Source organism: Anomaloglossus baeobatrachus, chromosome 3 (assembly GCF_048569485.1).
Source record: "Anomaloglossus baeobatrachus isolate aAnoBae1 chromosome 3, aAnoBae1.hap1, whole genome shotgun sequence".
Lineage (NCBI taxonomy): Eukaryota > Metazoa > Chordata > Amphibia > Anura > Aromobatidae > Anomaloglossus > Anomaloglossus baeobatrachus.
In genome coordinates this window covers 457,729,848-457,746,254 of record NC_134355.1, presented here as the reverse complement: position 1 = coordinate 457,746,254, position 16,407 = coordinate 457,729,848, and the positions used below count along the sequence as shown (strand labels likewise).

The window sequence follows — 16,407 nt, the reverse complement described above, 5'->3', positions numbered from 1 at the left end:
GGGTGCTATGCAATAGGTCTTCTACTGTATACCTACGTAGGATTCAGCTGGAAACCAAAAAGATTTATCTCTTACATCTATTCTTCGTAAGAACATCATCCTGTCTGATTCGTGTTTTGTACAACAGAAGCCAAAGGCACCGGGTTACAAGAGGAAAGACATTGTGATGACGAGAACCTGGGTGTAATAAGACACCAAACCACTAGGTGTCACCAGGCACCCTAGTGGAGTGGATCTGCTCGGCTAGTACACTAGGTGTTGCTAGACACATCTAGTGAGGTGCAGGCAAACAAGCCAAAGGTCAAAAGCCTGGAGATAACGTAAATGACAAAAGCACCGAGCAGAGCTGGAGTCAGGGGACAAGCCGGGTTCGGTAAACAGAGAGGTCACGTAAGTACAAGGAAGGGAGCAGAGTTGGAGTCAGGGGACAGAACGAGGTCGGTAAACAGAGAGGTCACATAAATACAAGGGAGCGAGCAGAGCCGGAGTGAGGGAACAAGCTGACGTCAGAGAGGCAGGGAACAGCGGAACTAGGTAGCGGGACAAGATCAGGTCAGACACTTGTGGGAAACAGAGACATGCACTGCAAAACAGGAACTATCACTGGCGGCGTTCCGGATGAAACAGTTCCCAGATAAAGCAGAGTAATCACCCGGAACAAGGCTTCAAAGAACAGACCCCTCCCACACCACACAGGACTCGACTGGGAAGTGATGAAAAATATGAGGCCCAGCATAGGCTCTATAGGAGAGCAGAGCACTGCTGAGAAAAATCATGACAGATGTCTTGTTGAATGCTGTTTTAAATGTTTTGTTAACCTTAAAAAAAACATTAGCAGCTTTTTATAGAATGCAAAAATGTGGTGTAGGTCTAAGCTATATTATTTTTGTTTTCCAGGGAAGGACGGGCAGCCCTTGTTACCTCCTTCTGCATGTTTAAATACATGTCCATGTTTGGATTGATTGAGTATATCAACACTTTAATCCTCTATTGGGTAACTGTTATATTAAATATTTCTACATATCAGTTTTTACTTCTGTAATAGTAGAAGAGCAGTAGACAATAATTTGTTTATTTGTGTCTTTCAGCAACAAAATATATTTGGGAATAACCAGTTCCTTGTTCACGACTTTGCAGTCATGTTTGTCATTTTTTTAACAAGTAAGTGAATATGTCAAGTTTTTTAAAGAAAATTTACATGTGTGGAACAGAGTGTGATACCCTATGGAGGGAGAGTAACTGTTCGGTTAACGCTCACCTGGTGGAGTTTTGACAGGCATAATTACTATGTAGGTATGAAGAAGAACAGTTACCGGCCCGTGGCTGATGGATACATTCTCCAAGAAATATTGGATCCAAATGGATAAAACACGCCAGGTGGGCTGCACTGCTTGAGTAGACTACTTCTTCAGCAATGAAGACAATAAGTATTTTTATTCACAACTTTTTTCAACGCCGAACCAGCATCTTTATCAAGTGGAAAAAAATTAGTTCTTTCACTTGGTAAATATGGCATTACAACGTTGAAACACGTTGGGAATAAGAAAGCCTTACTATCATCATTGTTAAAAAACCTGCTTACTCCGGCACAACCCACCTAACATGTTTATCCAATTGGTTCCAAAGATTTTTGTGTGTGTGTGTAGATGCTGTATATATCTACTATATATATATATATATATATATATATATATATATATATATACACACACAGTGCTGGCCAAAAGTATTGGCACCCTTGCAATTCAGTCAGATAATACTCAGTTTCTTCTTGAAAATGATTGCAATCACAAATTCTTTAGTATTATCTTCATTTATTTTGCTTGCAATGAAAAAACACAACAGAGAATGAAACAAAAATAAAATCATTGATCATTTCACACAAAACTCCAAAAATGGGCCACACAAAAGTATTGGCACCCTTAGCCTAATACTTGGTTGCACAACCTTTAGCCAAAATAACTGCGAACAACCGCTTCCGGTAACCATCAATGAGTTTCTTACAAAGCTCTGCTGGAATTTTAGACCATTCTTCTTTGGCAAACTGCTCCAGGTCCCTGAGATGTGAAGGGTGCCTTCTCCAAACTGCCATTTTGAGATCTCTCCACAGGTGTTCTATGGGATTCAGGTCTGGACTCATTGCTGGCCACTTTAGTAGTCTCCAGTGCTTTCTATCAAACCATTTTCTAGTGCTTTTTGAAGTGTATTTTGGGTCATTGTCCTGCTGGAAGACCCATGACCTCTGAGGAAGACCCAGCTTTCTCACACTGGGCCCTACATTATGCTGCAAAATTTCTTGGTAGTCTTTAGACTTCATAATGCCATGCACACGGTTAAGCAGTCCAGTGCCAGAGGCCGCAAAGCAACCCCAAAACATCTGAGAACCTCCGCCATGTTTGACTGTAGGGACCGTGTTCTTTTCTTTGAATGCCTCTTTTTTTTTTTCTGTAAACTCTATGTTGATGGCTTTTCCCAAAAAGCTCTTCTTTTGTCTCATCTGACCAAAGAACATTCTTCCAAAACGTTTTAGGCTTTCTCAGGTAAGTTTTGGCAAACTCCAGCCTGGCTTTTTTATGTCTCTGGGTAAGAAGTGGGGTCTTCCTGGGTATCCTACCATACAGTCCCTTTTCATTCAGACGCCGACAGATAGTACGGGTTGACACTGTTGTACCCTCGGACTGCAGGGCAGCTTGAACTTGTTTGGATGTTAGTCGAGGTTCTTTATCCACCATCCGCACAATCTTTCGTTGAAATCTCTCGTTAATTTTTCTTTTCCTTCCACATCTAGTGAGGTTAGCCACAGTGCCATGGGCTTTAAACTTCTTGAAGACACTATGCACCGTAGACACAGGAACTTTCAGGTCTTGGGAGATGGACTTGTAGCCTTGAGATTGCTCATGCTTCCTCACAATTTGGATTCTCAAGTCCTCAGACAGTTCTTTGGTCTTCTTTCTTTTCTCCATGCTCAACATGGTACACACAAAGACAAAAGGACAGAGGTTGAGTCAACTTTAATCCATGTCAACTGGCTGCAAGTGTGATTTAGTTATTGCCAACATCTGTTAGGTGCCACAGGTAAGTTACAGGTGCTGTTAATTGCACAAATTAGAGAAGCATCACATGATTTTTCAAACAGTGCCAATACTTTTGTCCACGCCCTTTTTTATGTTTGGTGTGGAATTATATCCAATTTGGCTTTATGACAATTTTTTTTTATTTTTTTCATTGAAGACAAATTAAATGAAGATAATACCAAAAAATTTGTGATTGCAATCATTTTCAAGAAGAAACTGAGTATTATCTGACAGAATTGCAGAGGTGCCAATACTTTTGGCCAGCACTGTAACACGTGGTCAAAATTTTTGATACCCCTTGTTTACAACTTGGTCACAGAAATAACTTGAATCTGACAAAAGTAATGATAAGTAAAAAATAATGAAAAGGAACAAATGAAACTCAGACATTGCTTTTCTGCTTCCACATACTATTTAAATAAATAAAACTCATGAAATAGGCCTGGACAAAAATGTTGGTCCCTTAACTTAATATTTTGTTGCACAACCTTTTGAGGCAATCACTGCAATCAAACGATTCCTGTAATTCTCAATGAGACTTCTGCACCTCTCGACAAGTATTTTGGTTCACTCCTCAAGAGCAAACTGCTTCAGTTGTTCAAGGTTGCTTTTACAGATGGCATGTTTATCCAAAGATGCTCAATAGGATGTAGGTTAGGGCTGATAGAGGGCCACCTCAGAATAGTCCAACGTTTTCCTATTAGCCATTATTGGGTGTTTTTAGCTGTGTGTTTTGGGTCATTATCCTGTTGCAAGACCCATGACCTGTGACTGAGACCAAGCTTTTTGACACTGGGCAACACATTTCTAGAATCCCTTGATAGTCTTGAAATTTCATAGTACCCTGCACAAATTCAAGACACACTGTGCCAGATGCAGCAAAGCAGCTTCAGAACATAGCAGAGCCTCCTCCATGTTTCTCAGTAGGGACAGTGTTCTTTTCTTGATATGCTTCATTTTTCCATCTGTGAACATAAAGCTGATGTGCCTTGCCAAAAAGTTCAATTTTTGTCTCATCTATCCATTGGACATTCTCCCAGAAGCTTTGTGGCTTCTTGACATGTAGTTTGACAAATTCCAGTCTGGCTTTATTATGATTTTTTTTTCAACAATGGTGTCCTCCTTGGTTGTTCTCCATGAAGTCCACTTTGGCTCAAACAACGACAGATGGTGCGATCTGACACTGATGTTCCTTGAGCTTGAAGTTCACTTTTAGTCTCTTTAGAAGTTTTTCTGGGCTCTTTTGTTACCATTCATATTATCCGTCTCTTTGATTTGTCATCAATTTTCCTCCTGTCACCATGTCCAGGGAGGTTTGTCTACAGTCGCATGGATCTTAAATTTCTGAATAATATGAGCAACTGTAGTCACAGGAACGTCAAACTGCTTGAAGATGGTCTTATAACCTTTACCTTTAACATGCTTGTCTAAATGTTTCTTTCTAATCTCCTGAGACATCTCTTTTCTTTGCTTCCTCTGGTCCATGTTGAGCGTGATACACACCATGTCACCAAACGGCACAGTGAGTATCTGTAGCCCTATATACAGGCCCAATGACTGATTACAAGATTGTAGACCTATGTAATGCTAATTAGTGGACACACCTGGATTTACCATGTCCCTTTTGTCACATTATTTTCAGGGATACTATCATTTCTGTCCAGGCCTGTTTTATGAGTATTACATTTTTTTTTTTTTTAATTCTGTGGAAACATGGTTGAAAAGCAATGTCTGACTTTCATTTGTTCATTTTCATAGACATTTTATTATTACTTTTTGTCAGATTCAAATTATTTCTGTGACTATTGTGGGGTTTTCTTTAATTAAACGAGAGGTAAACACAATCATATTAAAATAAAACTTTTTGAGACAAAAGAAGCATGTTTTAGCCAAAATGTATTCAAGAATTATGAAGTGCTTTATTATAAATTCCATCTTATATTTACTCCTTTTACCAAATTTGAAGATCAAATAACATTTTGCTTTAATAAATGTTATTCTTATGTGACGCCAGCCTAATTTAATGTACACTTTACCATTTGCCTATATTTCACTTGGGCCTTATGTACACTTTCCTATCACAGCTTTATACAAACTAAGAGCTGTATAAGCTGTAGAATGGCATAAAAGTCTATGTACTTGTACTGTACCTCCATATGCCTTTGATTTCTTACAAAGGCATATGGTATTATTAATCGTGACCTGCTTTAGAACTCTAGCATTTATCAGTAAAGACCCCATGTATCGCAGTTACCTGTATTTAGTTTGATGGTAGATCACTTCTAGGTAATATTGCAACATACATTATATGTAGATCCATTTTTTATTCCACTCAAAGCTAAGGTTGACATAGGTCCTCCTTAAACATGTCAATGTTAATGATCTATGCAAAGGTGAAAGTAAAGTCTATTAAATTCATTTCTCACTTGTGTTATCTTTGACATAAAGGGGTTTTCCAATATAGAAACCTCTTTTTTTCAAACATATATGCTCTTAAAATAAGGAATAAAGGTATATTCATGTTAGGGTGCCCTCGCTAATCTAGCACGCACCATTCAGAGGTCAGAGACCACTGCAGGCTAACGTTCTGCAGCCGCCAGGTGATTAAAAAAGTACATCATTATTAGATGTTTTATTGATGATGTGCTTTTCTAGTCACCTGACCTTTGCAGCCAATCACATACTTCAGTAGGAAAAGGGGAGGAATTCCAGGGCACTACTCAGTATTCAACAAGCCTATTTGTCCATTACAAAGAAAGTCCTGTATTCAGAGGCTGGAAGCAAACACCGGGGTGCTTATATCAATAGATAACAAATCTTGCAATGCAAAGTAGAAAAAGTATAGCACTCACCGGTTAAATTGCTGTGCAGAAAAACTGTTTATTTAAACAGCGGAGGTTACATGTGCGGAGAGGGCTGGTGGGGAGAGGGAGTGTGCGCTGTAGCAGACGACGGCCGTTTCGCACCTGTCCGGTGCTTCAGCTGGTCTGATTAGGTATGACATCATATCCTTTTTATCCACAAAAATTTTTTTTTTTTTTTTTTTTGTGGTTGATGTCAAATAATTAAAACATATGTTAAAAACAAAGAATATACATACAATACTTGAATTTCAGCAACAATTTTCAGCAAACATATATAAATATACATGGAAGAAGCCAAATGCCTCATAAATCAACCTAGAAACACACTAAGGTCATTTTTATCATTTAACCCTAGAGGGCCTGTTGCGTTGAATCTCATAATAAATTCAGCCTCTTTTCTTAATAGCATTTTATGCGTATCACCTCCCCTAGCGTTAGGCTCAACCAATTCTATCCCTGCAAAGGATAATACATTGCAATCAGAATTATGAAATTCTCTTATATGGTTGATTAACCTAGTTGCCCCTATTCCACTAAGAATGGAGTTCCTATGCTCTCTAAATCTTACAAAGAGCTGCCGTATCGTCTTCCCAATGTAAAAATATTGGCACGGGCAAAAAATCACGTAAACGACCATTTTAGTCCTACAGGTTATCAAATGCCGCACATAATGTGAATGGAGTATTGGCACATAATTGAAGGAGTATCAGAACTTAGGGAAATGGCCCTCAATAAACCTCTAATAACGCATAGAAGATGTAAAAATATTGGTGATATTTTAGTCAAGAAACGGTATATACCTCCTAAAACCTGGCTACACCAGGTGGGTCCTACAGGTAATCACAGATGTGGAAACTGTTCATTTTGCAGTTTTCACATGACGGGCAATTCTTTTGTAATTGGTGGCCATTCACATTATGTGCGGCATTTGATAACCTGTAGGACTAAAATGGTCGTTTACGTGATTTTTTGCCCGTGCCAATATTTTTACATTGGGAAGACGATACGGCAGCTCTTTGTAAGATTTAGAGAGCATAGGAACTCCATTCATAGTGGAATAGGGGCAACTAGGTTAATCAACCATATAAGAGAATTTCATAATTCTGATTGCAATGTATTATCCTTTGCAGGGATAGAATTGGTTGAGCCTAACGCTAGGGGAGGTGAAACGCATAAAATGCTATTAAGAAAAGAGGCTGAATTTATTATGAGATTCAACGCAACAGGCCCTCTAGGGTTAAATGATAAAAATGACCTTAGTGTGTTTCTAGGTTGATTTATGAGGCATTTGGCTTCTTCCATGTATATTTATATATGTTTGCTGAAAATTGTTGCTGAAATTCAAGTATTGTATGTATATTCTTTGTTTTTAACATATGTTTTAATTATTTGACATCAACCACAAAAAAAAAAAAAAAAAATTTTTTTTTTTTGGATGTGGATAAAAAGGATATGATGTCATACCTAATCAGACCAGCTGAAGCACCGGACAGGTGCGAAACGGCCGTCGTCTGCTACAGCGCACACTCCCTCTCCCCACCAGCCCTCACCGCACATGTAACCTCCGCTGTTTAAATAAACAGTTTTTCTGCACAGCAATTTAACCGGTGAGTGCTATACTTTTTCTACTTTACATACTTCAGTGTTACACCTCGTGGCTCTCCTGTGGCAAGGAATGAGACAGTCTCCTTGCCTGCCACGAGCGCTCCTGCTCCGCAGCGCCGAAGGTCTGCCAGACTGCGCAGAGTGCAGGAGAAACCTCCTCAGAGAGGCAGCACAAGGGTGACACCTAGTGGTACTCCTGTTGCAAGAAATGAGGCAGTCTCCCATTCCTTGCCTGCCACAGCTCCTCCTGCTCAGCAGCCTCGAAGGTCTGTGAGGTTGCGCAATGTGCAGAGATTTGCTGCTCAGGGAAGCAGTGAGACTCCCGTTATTTCTACACATTGTGAGACCAAGGATCCCGCCTCTATTTCCCAGAGGCAGGAGGGTGAGCATGTGCTATGCTTGGTGGATCCTGATTCGCCCACTGACGTCACACGGCTTGATGACAAGGCTGGTGACGTGGTGAATCCTGACTGGCCAGGCTGGGATGTCGTGGATCCTGATTGGGTCAAGTCCGTCATCTCCGCCTCGCGCCCGCCCTTGGCTGGAGCTACACCTCCTTAAAAGCTCCTCCTGCCATCATGGCGGCGCGCGACCGTCCTTCTATTTTTGGATGTCTGGCAGCGTGCTGCCACGCCACTGCTCAGGCATTATCTTCTTCTGTGGGCTTGGCCCTTGCTGCTTAGGCAGCACCTGGTTTGCAGGCCGTGTCCCTGCCTTGCTGCTCCGGCAGTAGCTCCTTCTACAGGCCGTGTTCCTGTCCCAGGTGAGCTCCTCGAGTCTCCACTGGACTCACCTGGTTATTGAAAACACACGTGCGTGGGCACCTCTGTGCTACCCTCGTGCCATATTCTCGTGACTTCCACTGGCACACGTGCGTGGGCACCTCTGTGCTTCCCCGTGCAACAGGTACACCGAGCCGTGTGATCCCTGCCATACAACCCACACGGGTTAGGGCAGACCGGTGTACATAGATCGTCTGTGACATTCCAGACGATCGCTAGCAGCAACCCGCTCACTCTTCACCCACCATAGCAGCGGTCCCTTACACCGCACAGTGGACCTTGACCGGCGGAAGCTGTCCATTCCCCATCTTGGCATGCTTCCCCGGGTCCCCCTCGTAACATTACGGTCGCGCCAAAGGTCTGGCTATGGCTGAAGAGCAGCAGCAGTTGCTGCGTTATGTGCAGCAGTTGGAATCACGTTTGGCAGCAGTGGAGCAGTCTTCCTCTGACAAGACTGCTCTGACGACAGTCGCCACCCAGGCGGCTACCCAGGCTGTGCTATTGGGCGGAAAGTCTCCTCGCCTTGCGCTTCCAGAGCGCTTTAGCGGGGACAGCTCCGAGTGCCGTGGGTTTATAAACCAAGTTACCACCTACTTAGAGCTGTCCGCGACTCTTTACGCTACCGAGAAGGCGAAGGTAGCCTTCGTCCAGTCCCTGCTCACAGGGAGAGCGCTGAAGTGGTCCACGCCGTTGTGGGAGCGCGGAGATCGGGTGGTGAATAACTTAGCATCTTATCTTGGGGCCATGAGAATGGTGTTCCTCGGGCCTCAAGTCACCCACGACTCCGCGCTGCGCCTCCTACGACTTCGGCAAGGGTCCGCTTCAGTCGGGGACTTTGCCGTACACTTTAGGACACTTGCCGCAGAGCTGGACTGGCCCGATAAGGTCCTTGTCCCTGTGTTCTGGGAGGGCCTGGCAGGGTTCGTCAAAGACGCACTGGCCACGCGTGAGGTGCCTGCTACTTTAGAGTCCTTGATTGTGGTTGCCTCTCGCATAGACATCCGCCAGGCGGAGCGGAGGCTCGAGGTCTCTTCAGCACCCACGTCCTCACGGCCTAAAAAGCGTCTGGCTCTCGTATTCCACCAGACAGGTCTCCCAGCCAGCTCTGTAGGCGACTCCGTGGAATCAATGGAGGTGTCCAAAGCGGTCTCCTCTACCCCAGGTTCTCGGTCTGGTGTCATCTGCTTTTCCTGTGGGCAGAGGGGACACATAGCTACCCGATGTCCCAAACCGTCGGGAAAAGACAGCGTCTAGTTTCCATCAGAGGGGGGTTACTAGACGCTGCTTCTCCCTCTAGGTTGACTATCAGCGCCCAGTTGCAGTTTGGCACTACTCTCTTCTCTGCTCTGGCCTGCCTGGACTCAGGCGCTGATGGCAATTTCATTTCGACCTCCCTGGCAACCCGATACTCAGTTCCCCTAGTTCTCTTACCCAAGCCACTCAGGGTTCGGGTAGTCAACGGGTCCCTACTAGTCGATCCCATCACCCAGATCACCATCCCTCTCAGGATGGAAGTACCACCAGGACACCATGAGCAGGTGTCCTTCCTGGTGCTTCCATGGGGGACGGATGAGATCCTACTGGGCCTCCCCTGGTTGAGACAGCATGCTCCTATACTCAACTGGGCAACAGGGGAGATCTCATCATGGGCAGGATCCTGTAGGGAGCACCTCGTGACTACCGAACCACCCGCTACCATTAGGTCGGTTGGGTCCTCAGGGAATACAGGGGAGCCAGGTTTACCGACACCTTATGAGGCCTACAGGGACGTCTTCTCCAAGAGGGCCGCAGATACCCTTCCTCCCCCACCGGCCATACGATTGCCGAATAGACCTGAAGCCAGGCTCCGAGCCCCCTAGGGGCAGAGTGTATCCCCTCTCTGCTCCAGAGACGGAGGCTATGTCCAAATATATTCAGGACAGCCTGGCAAAAGGGTTCATTCGCAAGTCTATTTCACCGGCCGGTGCGGGGTTCTTCTTCGTGCAAAAGAAGGAAGGGGATCTACGCCCCTGTATCGATTACAGGGGATTAAATGCAATCACGATCAAAAACAAATACCCTTTGCCCCTCATTACGGAGTTATTTGATCGATTCCGCGGGGCAAAGATCTTCACGAAGCTGGATCTACGCGGGGCGTATAATCTAGTGCGAGTCCGAGAGGGCGATGAGTGGAAGACCGCCTTCAACACCAGGGACGGTCACTACGAGTATCTCGTAATGCCCTTCGGACTCTGCAATGCCCCCGCCGTATTTCAAGACTTTGTGAATGATGTTTTCCGGGATTTGTACCTTTCCGTGGTTGCATACCTGGATGATATCCTTATCTTCTCCCCCGATCTTGCCACCCATCGGAGGGATGTCATCCGAGTACTTAAGAGGCTCCGCACTCATTCGTTATATGCTAAGCTAGAAAAGTGCGTTTTTGAACGTGAATCTTTGCCGTTCCTGGGGTACATAGTGTCCAGTCAGGGGTTAGCAATGGATCCGGGGAAGTTGGAGACAGTGATGAAATGGCCTGAGCCCCGCTCGCTGAAAGCGATCCAGCGATTCTTGGGGTTTATCAATTATTATCGCCAGTTCATTCCCAACTTCTCGACGGTGGCAGCACCCATCATTGCCCTTACCCGCAAGGGCGCTAATCCCAAAGCATGGACACGGGAAACGGTAGAGGCATTTCACACTCTCAAAACTTACTTCTCCAGAGCTCCCATCCTTCATCGTCCAGACATCTCCAAACCCTTTCTACTAGAGGTAGACGCCTCTTCGGTCGGTGCTGGTGCAGTCCTGTACCAGAAAGACGAACGAGGAAGGAAGCATCCTTGTTTCTTTTTCTCCAAGACCTTTTCTCCGGCCGAGAGGAACTACTCCATAGGGGATAGGGAGTTACTGGCGATGAAACTAGCATTCCAGGAATGGCGGCATCTCCTGGAGGGTGCGAAGCATCCATTTGAAGTATTTTCCGACCATAAAAATCTCACATACCTCCAGACAGCACAACGCCTGAACCCAAGGCAGGCCCGTTGGTCCTTGTTCTTCTCCCGGTTCCGCTTTATTATCCGCCACCTGGCCGGTGAGAAGAACATACGGGCCGATGCCTTGTCACGTTGTATGGTTGTGTTGGAGGAGGACGAGGAGGAGCCTCGTCTTATACTACCCCCGGACAGCTTGAGGATGGTCACTCCCACTTCTTTGGACCAGGTGCCACCTGGCAAGACCCTCGTTCCCCCTGAACTACGGAATGAGGTGCTATCGTGGGCCCATGCCTCCAAGGTCGGGGGTCACTTTGGGGTCAAAAGGACCAGAGACCTTGTGACTAGGCACTATTGGTGGCCGAGACTACCCCAGGACATACAGGAGTATGTGGGAGCCTGTATGTCGTGTGCACGGAATAAGCCGTCCCGGCAGAGACCGGCAGGTCTTCTTCACCCACTGCCAGTGCCGGATCGTCCCTGGGAAGTGGTGGGAATGGACTTCCTGGGAGATCTGCCCAAGTTAGCAGGTCACAAGGTCGTATGGGTCATCACGGATCACTTCTCTAAAATGGTCCACTTGGTGCCTCTCCCACGACTCCCGACGTCACGTGCTCTCGCCACCTTATTCATTAGGCATGTATTTAGGCTGCATGGCATGCCTGACAAGGTGGTGAGCGACCGGGGTCCCCAGTTCGCGTCTCGCTTCTGGAGAGAGCTCTGTAAGCTCCTGCAGATAGAGCTGAACATCTCCTCCGCATACCATCCCGAAACCAATGGACTGGTAGAGAGGACCAATCAGACCTTGGTAACTTACCTCCGCCATTTTATCTCCGCGCACCACGACAACTGGGCTAACCTCCTTCCTTGGGCCGAATTTGCCATTAATAATTCGGTCCATGAATCCTCTGGTCAGACTCCGTTCCTGCTCAATAACGGACAACATCCCAGAATCCCGGTTCCGATGCCCATTACGTCACCCGATCCTAGAGTGGAGGATTGGGCGACCGAGGCCCGGGAGATCTGGGATAACACCCAAGAGGCCCTTAAGAGGGCTAAAGACCGGATGGTGACAACGGCTGATGAGCGCCGCCGCCCTGCACCATCCTTCGCCCCTGGTGACCTAGTGTGGCTGTCCTCTAAGAATGTTAACCTACGGGTACAGGCAGCCAAGTTCGCCCCTAGGTACCTGGGTCCGTTTAAAGTGCTAGAGCAGGTGAACCCGGTGGCATACCGACTCCAGCTCCCTCCACGCTGGGCTATAGCCAACACCTTTCACGTGTCCCTCCTGAAACCCGTACGACTTAATAAGTTCTCGGGGTCTCTGACGCCTCAAACTGACTCCCCGCCCGACGACTCTGAGGTGGCGAAGCTTGTGGAGACAAAAGTTATACGGGGCAGGAGGTACTACCTCGTGGAGTGGGTCGGCCGTGGTCCGGAGCATAGATCCTGGGAATTGGAGGATCATATCCACGCCCCGGGTTTGATAGCGGCCTTCGAGCATAGGCAGGGGGGGGGCCTAGACGGGGGGGTAATGTTACACCTCGTGGCTCTCCTGTGGCAAGGAATGAGACAGTCTCCTTGCCTGCCACGAGCGCTCCTGCTCCGCAGCGCCGAAGGTCTGCCAGACTGCGCAGAGTGCAGGAGAAACCTCCTCAGAGAGGCAGCACAAGGGTGACACCTAGTGGTACTCCTGTTGCAAGAAATGAGGCAGTCTCCCATTCCTTGCCTGCCACAGCTCCTCCTGCTCAGCAGCCTCGAAGGTCTGTGAGGTTGCGCAATGTGCAGAGATTTGCTGCTCAGGGAAGCAGTGAGACTCCCGTTATCTCTACACATTGTGAGACCAAGGATCCCGCCTCTATTTCCCAGAGGCAGGAGGGTGAGCATGTGCTATGCTTGGTGGATCCTGATTCGCCCACTGACGTCACACGGCTTGATGACAAGGCTGGTGACGTGGTGAATCCTGACTGGCCAGGCTGGGATGTCGTGGATCCTGATTGGGTCAAGTCCGTCATCTCCGCCTCGCGCCCGCCCTTGGCTGGAGCTACACCTCCTTAAAAGCTCCTCCTGCCATCATGGCGGCGCGCGACCGTCCTTCTATTTTTGGATGTCTGGCAGCGTGCTGCCACGCCACTGCTCAGGCATTATCGTCTTCTGTGGGCTTGGCCCTTGCTGCTTAGGCAGCACCTGGTTTGCAGGCCGTGTCCCTGCCTTGCTGCTCCGGCAGTAGCTCCTTCTACAGGCCGTGTTCCTGTCCCAGGTGAGCTCCTCGAGTCTCCACTGGACTCACCTGGTTATTGAAAGCACACGTGCGTGGGCACCTCTGTGCTACCCTCGTGCCATATTCTCGTGACTTCCACTGGCACACGTGCGTGGGCACCTCTGTGCTTCCCCGTGCAACAGGTACACCGAGCCGTGTGATCCCTGCCATACAACCCACACGGGTTAGGGCAGACCGGTGTACATAGATCGTCTGTGACATTCCAGACGATCGCTAGCAGCAACCCGCTCACTCTTCACCCACCATAGCAGCGGTCCCTTACACCGCACAGTGGACCTTGACCGGCGGAAGCTGTCCATTCCCCATCTTGGCACGCTTCCCCGGGTCCCCCTCGTAACACTTCAGTAGTCATCTGACTTCAGAAACCAACCAGGCATAGCTTCCGGAGCTCAGGCGGATCTCCTGAGCAGCCTGCTTTGGATCTGATGCAGACCCTCAAAGTTGAATATTTTTCATTATAAGCACATTTATGCCTAAGCAAAAAATGTTTTCTATAGCGGACAACCCCTTTAATTGAAGTTAAACACATATAAGATGTAAATATATTTTTCAGCTAGGAAAAATTGTTGTTGTGAGCTCAATTGACATCTAAATTTTATAATGTAGCACAAAAATATATATTCAACTTCTAAATGTAATTTCTTATACTTTTCTGCAGTGAGTTCGACACCTGGGTATCATAAACTAGCACCATATAGACCACCAGGACAGTTGATTTCTCCATCTATGCTGCTTTCCGTGGTGTACAATGTCTTTTTCACAATAGCTATGCAGACGTATGCATTTCTCATTGTCCAGCAGCAGCCTTGGTACAGCAATGTTGATCTTTTCAGGTAAATATTTGGAATTAGATAGAAATGCAATACATTATTTAGAAAATGGTTGTCACTGAAAGGTTTCCAAAAATGGATAATATAATAGAAAATACAATTTTTGATGAAAGGAAAATAATCTTTCCATATTTTACTACATGCATTTAATATGAACCTGTCATCAGTCCAGACTTGTCTGTTTTAGTAATCAGAAAGTCACTGAAGTGAATGATTATCAAGTAAAAACAAACCACAAGAGGAGGATCACAGAAACATGTACTTATTAAAGCTTTATTTTATTCATTAAATATTAAAAAACATGGATATTATATCATGTACGAAACAAGAAAAATATAAATCGTCTCAAGGTTAAATCGACTGCCCTCCGCCGTTGAGGAGTCAGTATTGTTATAGTTTAAAAGGTTTCTATAAAATATTGTGTTTGACATCGAGGAGTGGAAGGCCTTTACAATATGTGAATTCCCTATTATTCCTCTGTACCCCTAACCCTACCTGTGGCAGTGGCAGAGGTTGGCACCGTATAAATGCCTTGGTGGCAAAACATAAAAGAAACTATATAAATCTGGTATCATTGTAATTGCACTGACCCAAAGAGTAAAGTTGCCTGATCACTTTTACAGCACGGTGAAAGACGTGAAAAAATAACAAGAAAAACTAATTAGGAATTGTTTTTCACTCTGTCTCCCAAAAATAAAGCAATCAAATAATGTTATGAAGTCAAAAATGATACGAATTAAAACATGAACCCATAATGTGAAAAACAAGCTCCCACAGAGCTCGTTCAGCAGAAAAATAAAAAAAATATAGCTTTCAGAATATGGTGATGCGGTAACCAATTTCTTTTTTTCTACATCGGTGTTATAAAAATATATAATTATAAAAATCCTAAGTAACCCTGGTATCTCTGTAATTGTACTGATCCGAAGAATAAAGTAGTCTTATCATGTTTACTACATGGTCAGCATTAAATGGTATAAAAAAAAATTTAAATACAATTCCTGAATTACTTTTTATTTGTTCATTCTGTTTCTCAAAAGTTGAAATAAAGAGCAAATAAAAAAGTTATGTACTCCCAAATGGAACCAAGCTTAGCCCATAAAAAACAAGCCCCAACTCAAATCTGTCATCTGTCAAAGGAAAAATAGAGATTGCCCATGTTCATAGTAGTTCAAGGGTGCTAGAAAAGTGACATGGCTCCCAAAAAGCAATCCAGACAAAACAGTTCCAGCCAGTAGCGTAGCTAGCGGGGGGCAGGGGGTGCGGTCGCCCAGGGCCCCGTGCTCAGAGGGGGCCCACCCACAGCCATAATACTGTTAATTATATGTGACACTGCACCTTTAAAAAAAAAGCGGCTGGGTCGCATCACGATGTACAGGATGCGCCCGAGCAGCACAGTGTGTGTCTCCAGGTCCTATCACACCACGCACCTGTCTGCAGAGGAATCCCGGCTGTTCCTCCAGGATCTGCGGTGCTCAGTGTCGGCTCCGCCTCCCGCTCAGTGCCGGCTCCGCCTCCCTCCCAGTGCCCATGAAACGACCGGTGGTATGGCCGCGGGTGTGTGTGTATGCTCTATTCCAACAAAATCCCCATACTCAGATTTTACCGGCAGTAACATTTCTTTACTATGAAACATATTTATAACACAGTCAACCGAACTATCTGCGCACATGTGTATGGTGGAGTCCCCGGATCTTCACTCCTTCCAGGTACGCAGCAAGGAAAAAAGACAAGAGAAAAACACAAAGAAATGGCGGCAACTTTCCCTAACTTTCCCTACAATCACGTACCAGTCTATCCCAGAAGAAGATGCCGCTCCCACGTCGCAGGCCTGGAGTCTCACGAAGATGGGTCCCGGTGCAGCGCTGAAGGGATGCAGCTCCTCGGTCTTCTCCTTTGATCTTCTCCCGCTGGTAACGGATTCTAGTCAGTCTCTTAGTCCCGGGGCACACCGAGCAGAAGAAGGGAGGTCACGGTTGCACGGATGGCTCCCTTGTGTCGG

General features: G+C 45.9%; 1 protein-coding gene across 1 annotated transcript in view; it reads left to right on the top strand.

Moving 5' to 3' along the window:
* The window catches only part of LOC142296643 (putative cation-transporting ATPase 13A4), a 192,950-nt gene that overhangs the window by 161,054 nt on the left and 15,489 nt on the right, over positions 1–16,407 (top strand). The window contains exons 24-26 of the mRNA XM_075340496.1: positions 898–994; positions 1,089–1,161; positions 14,234–14,408. Coding sequence (XP_075196611.1) covers positions 898–994; positions 1,089–1,161; positions 14,234–14,408 — 345 coding nt within the window. The remainder of the gene's footprint in view (positions 1–897; positions 995–1,088; positions 1,162–14,233; positions 14,409–16,407) is intronic.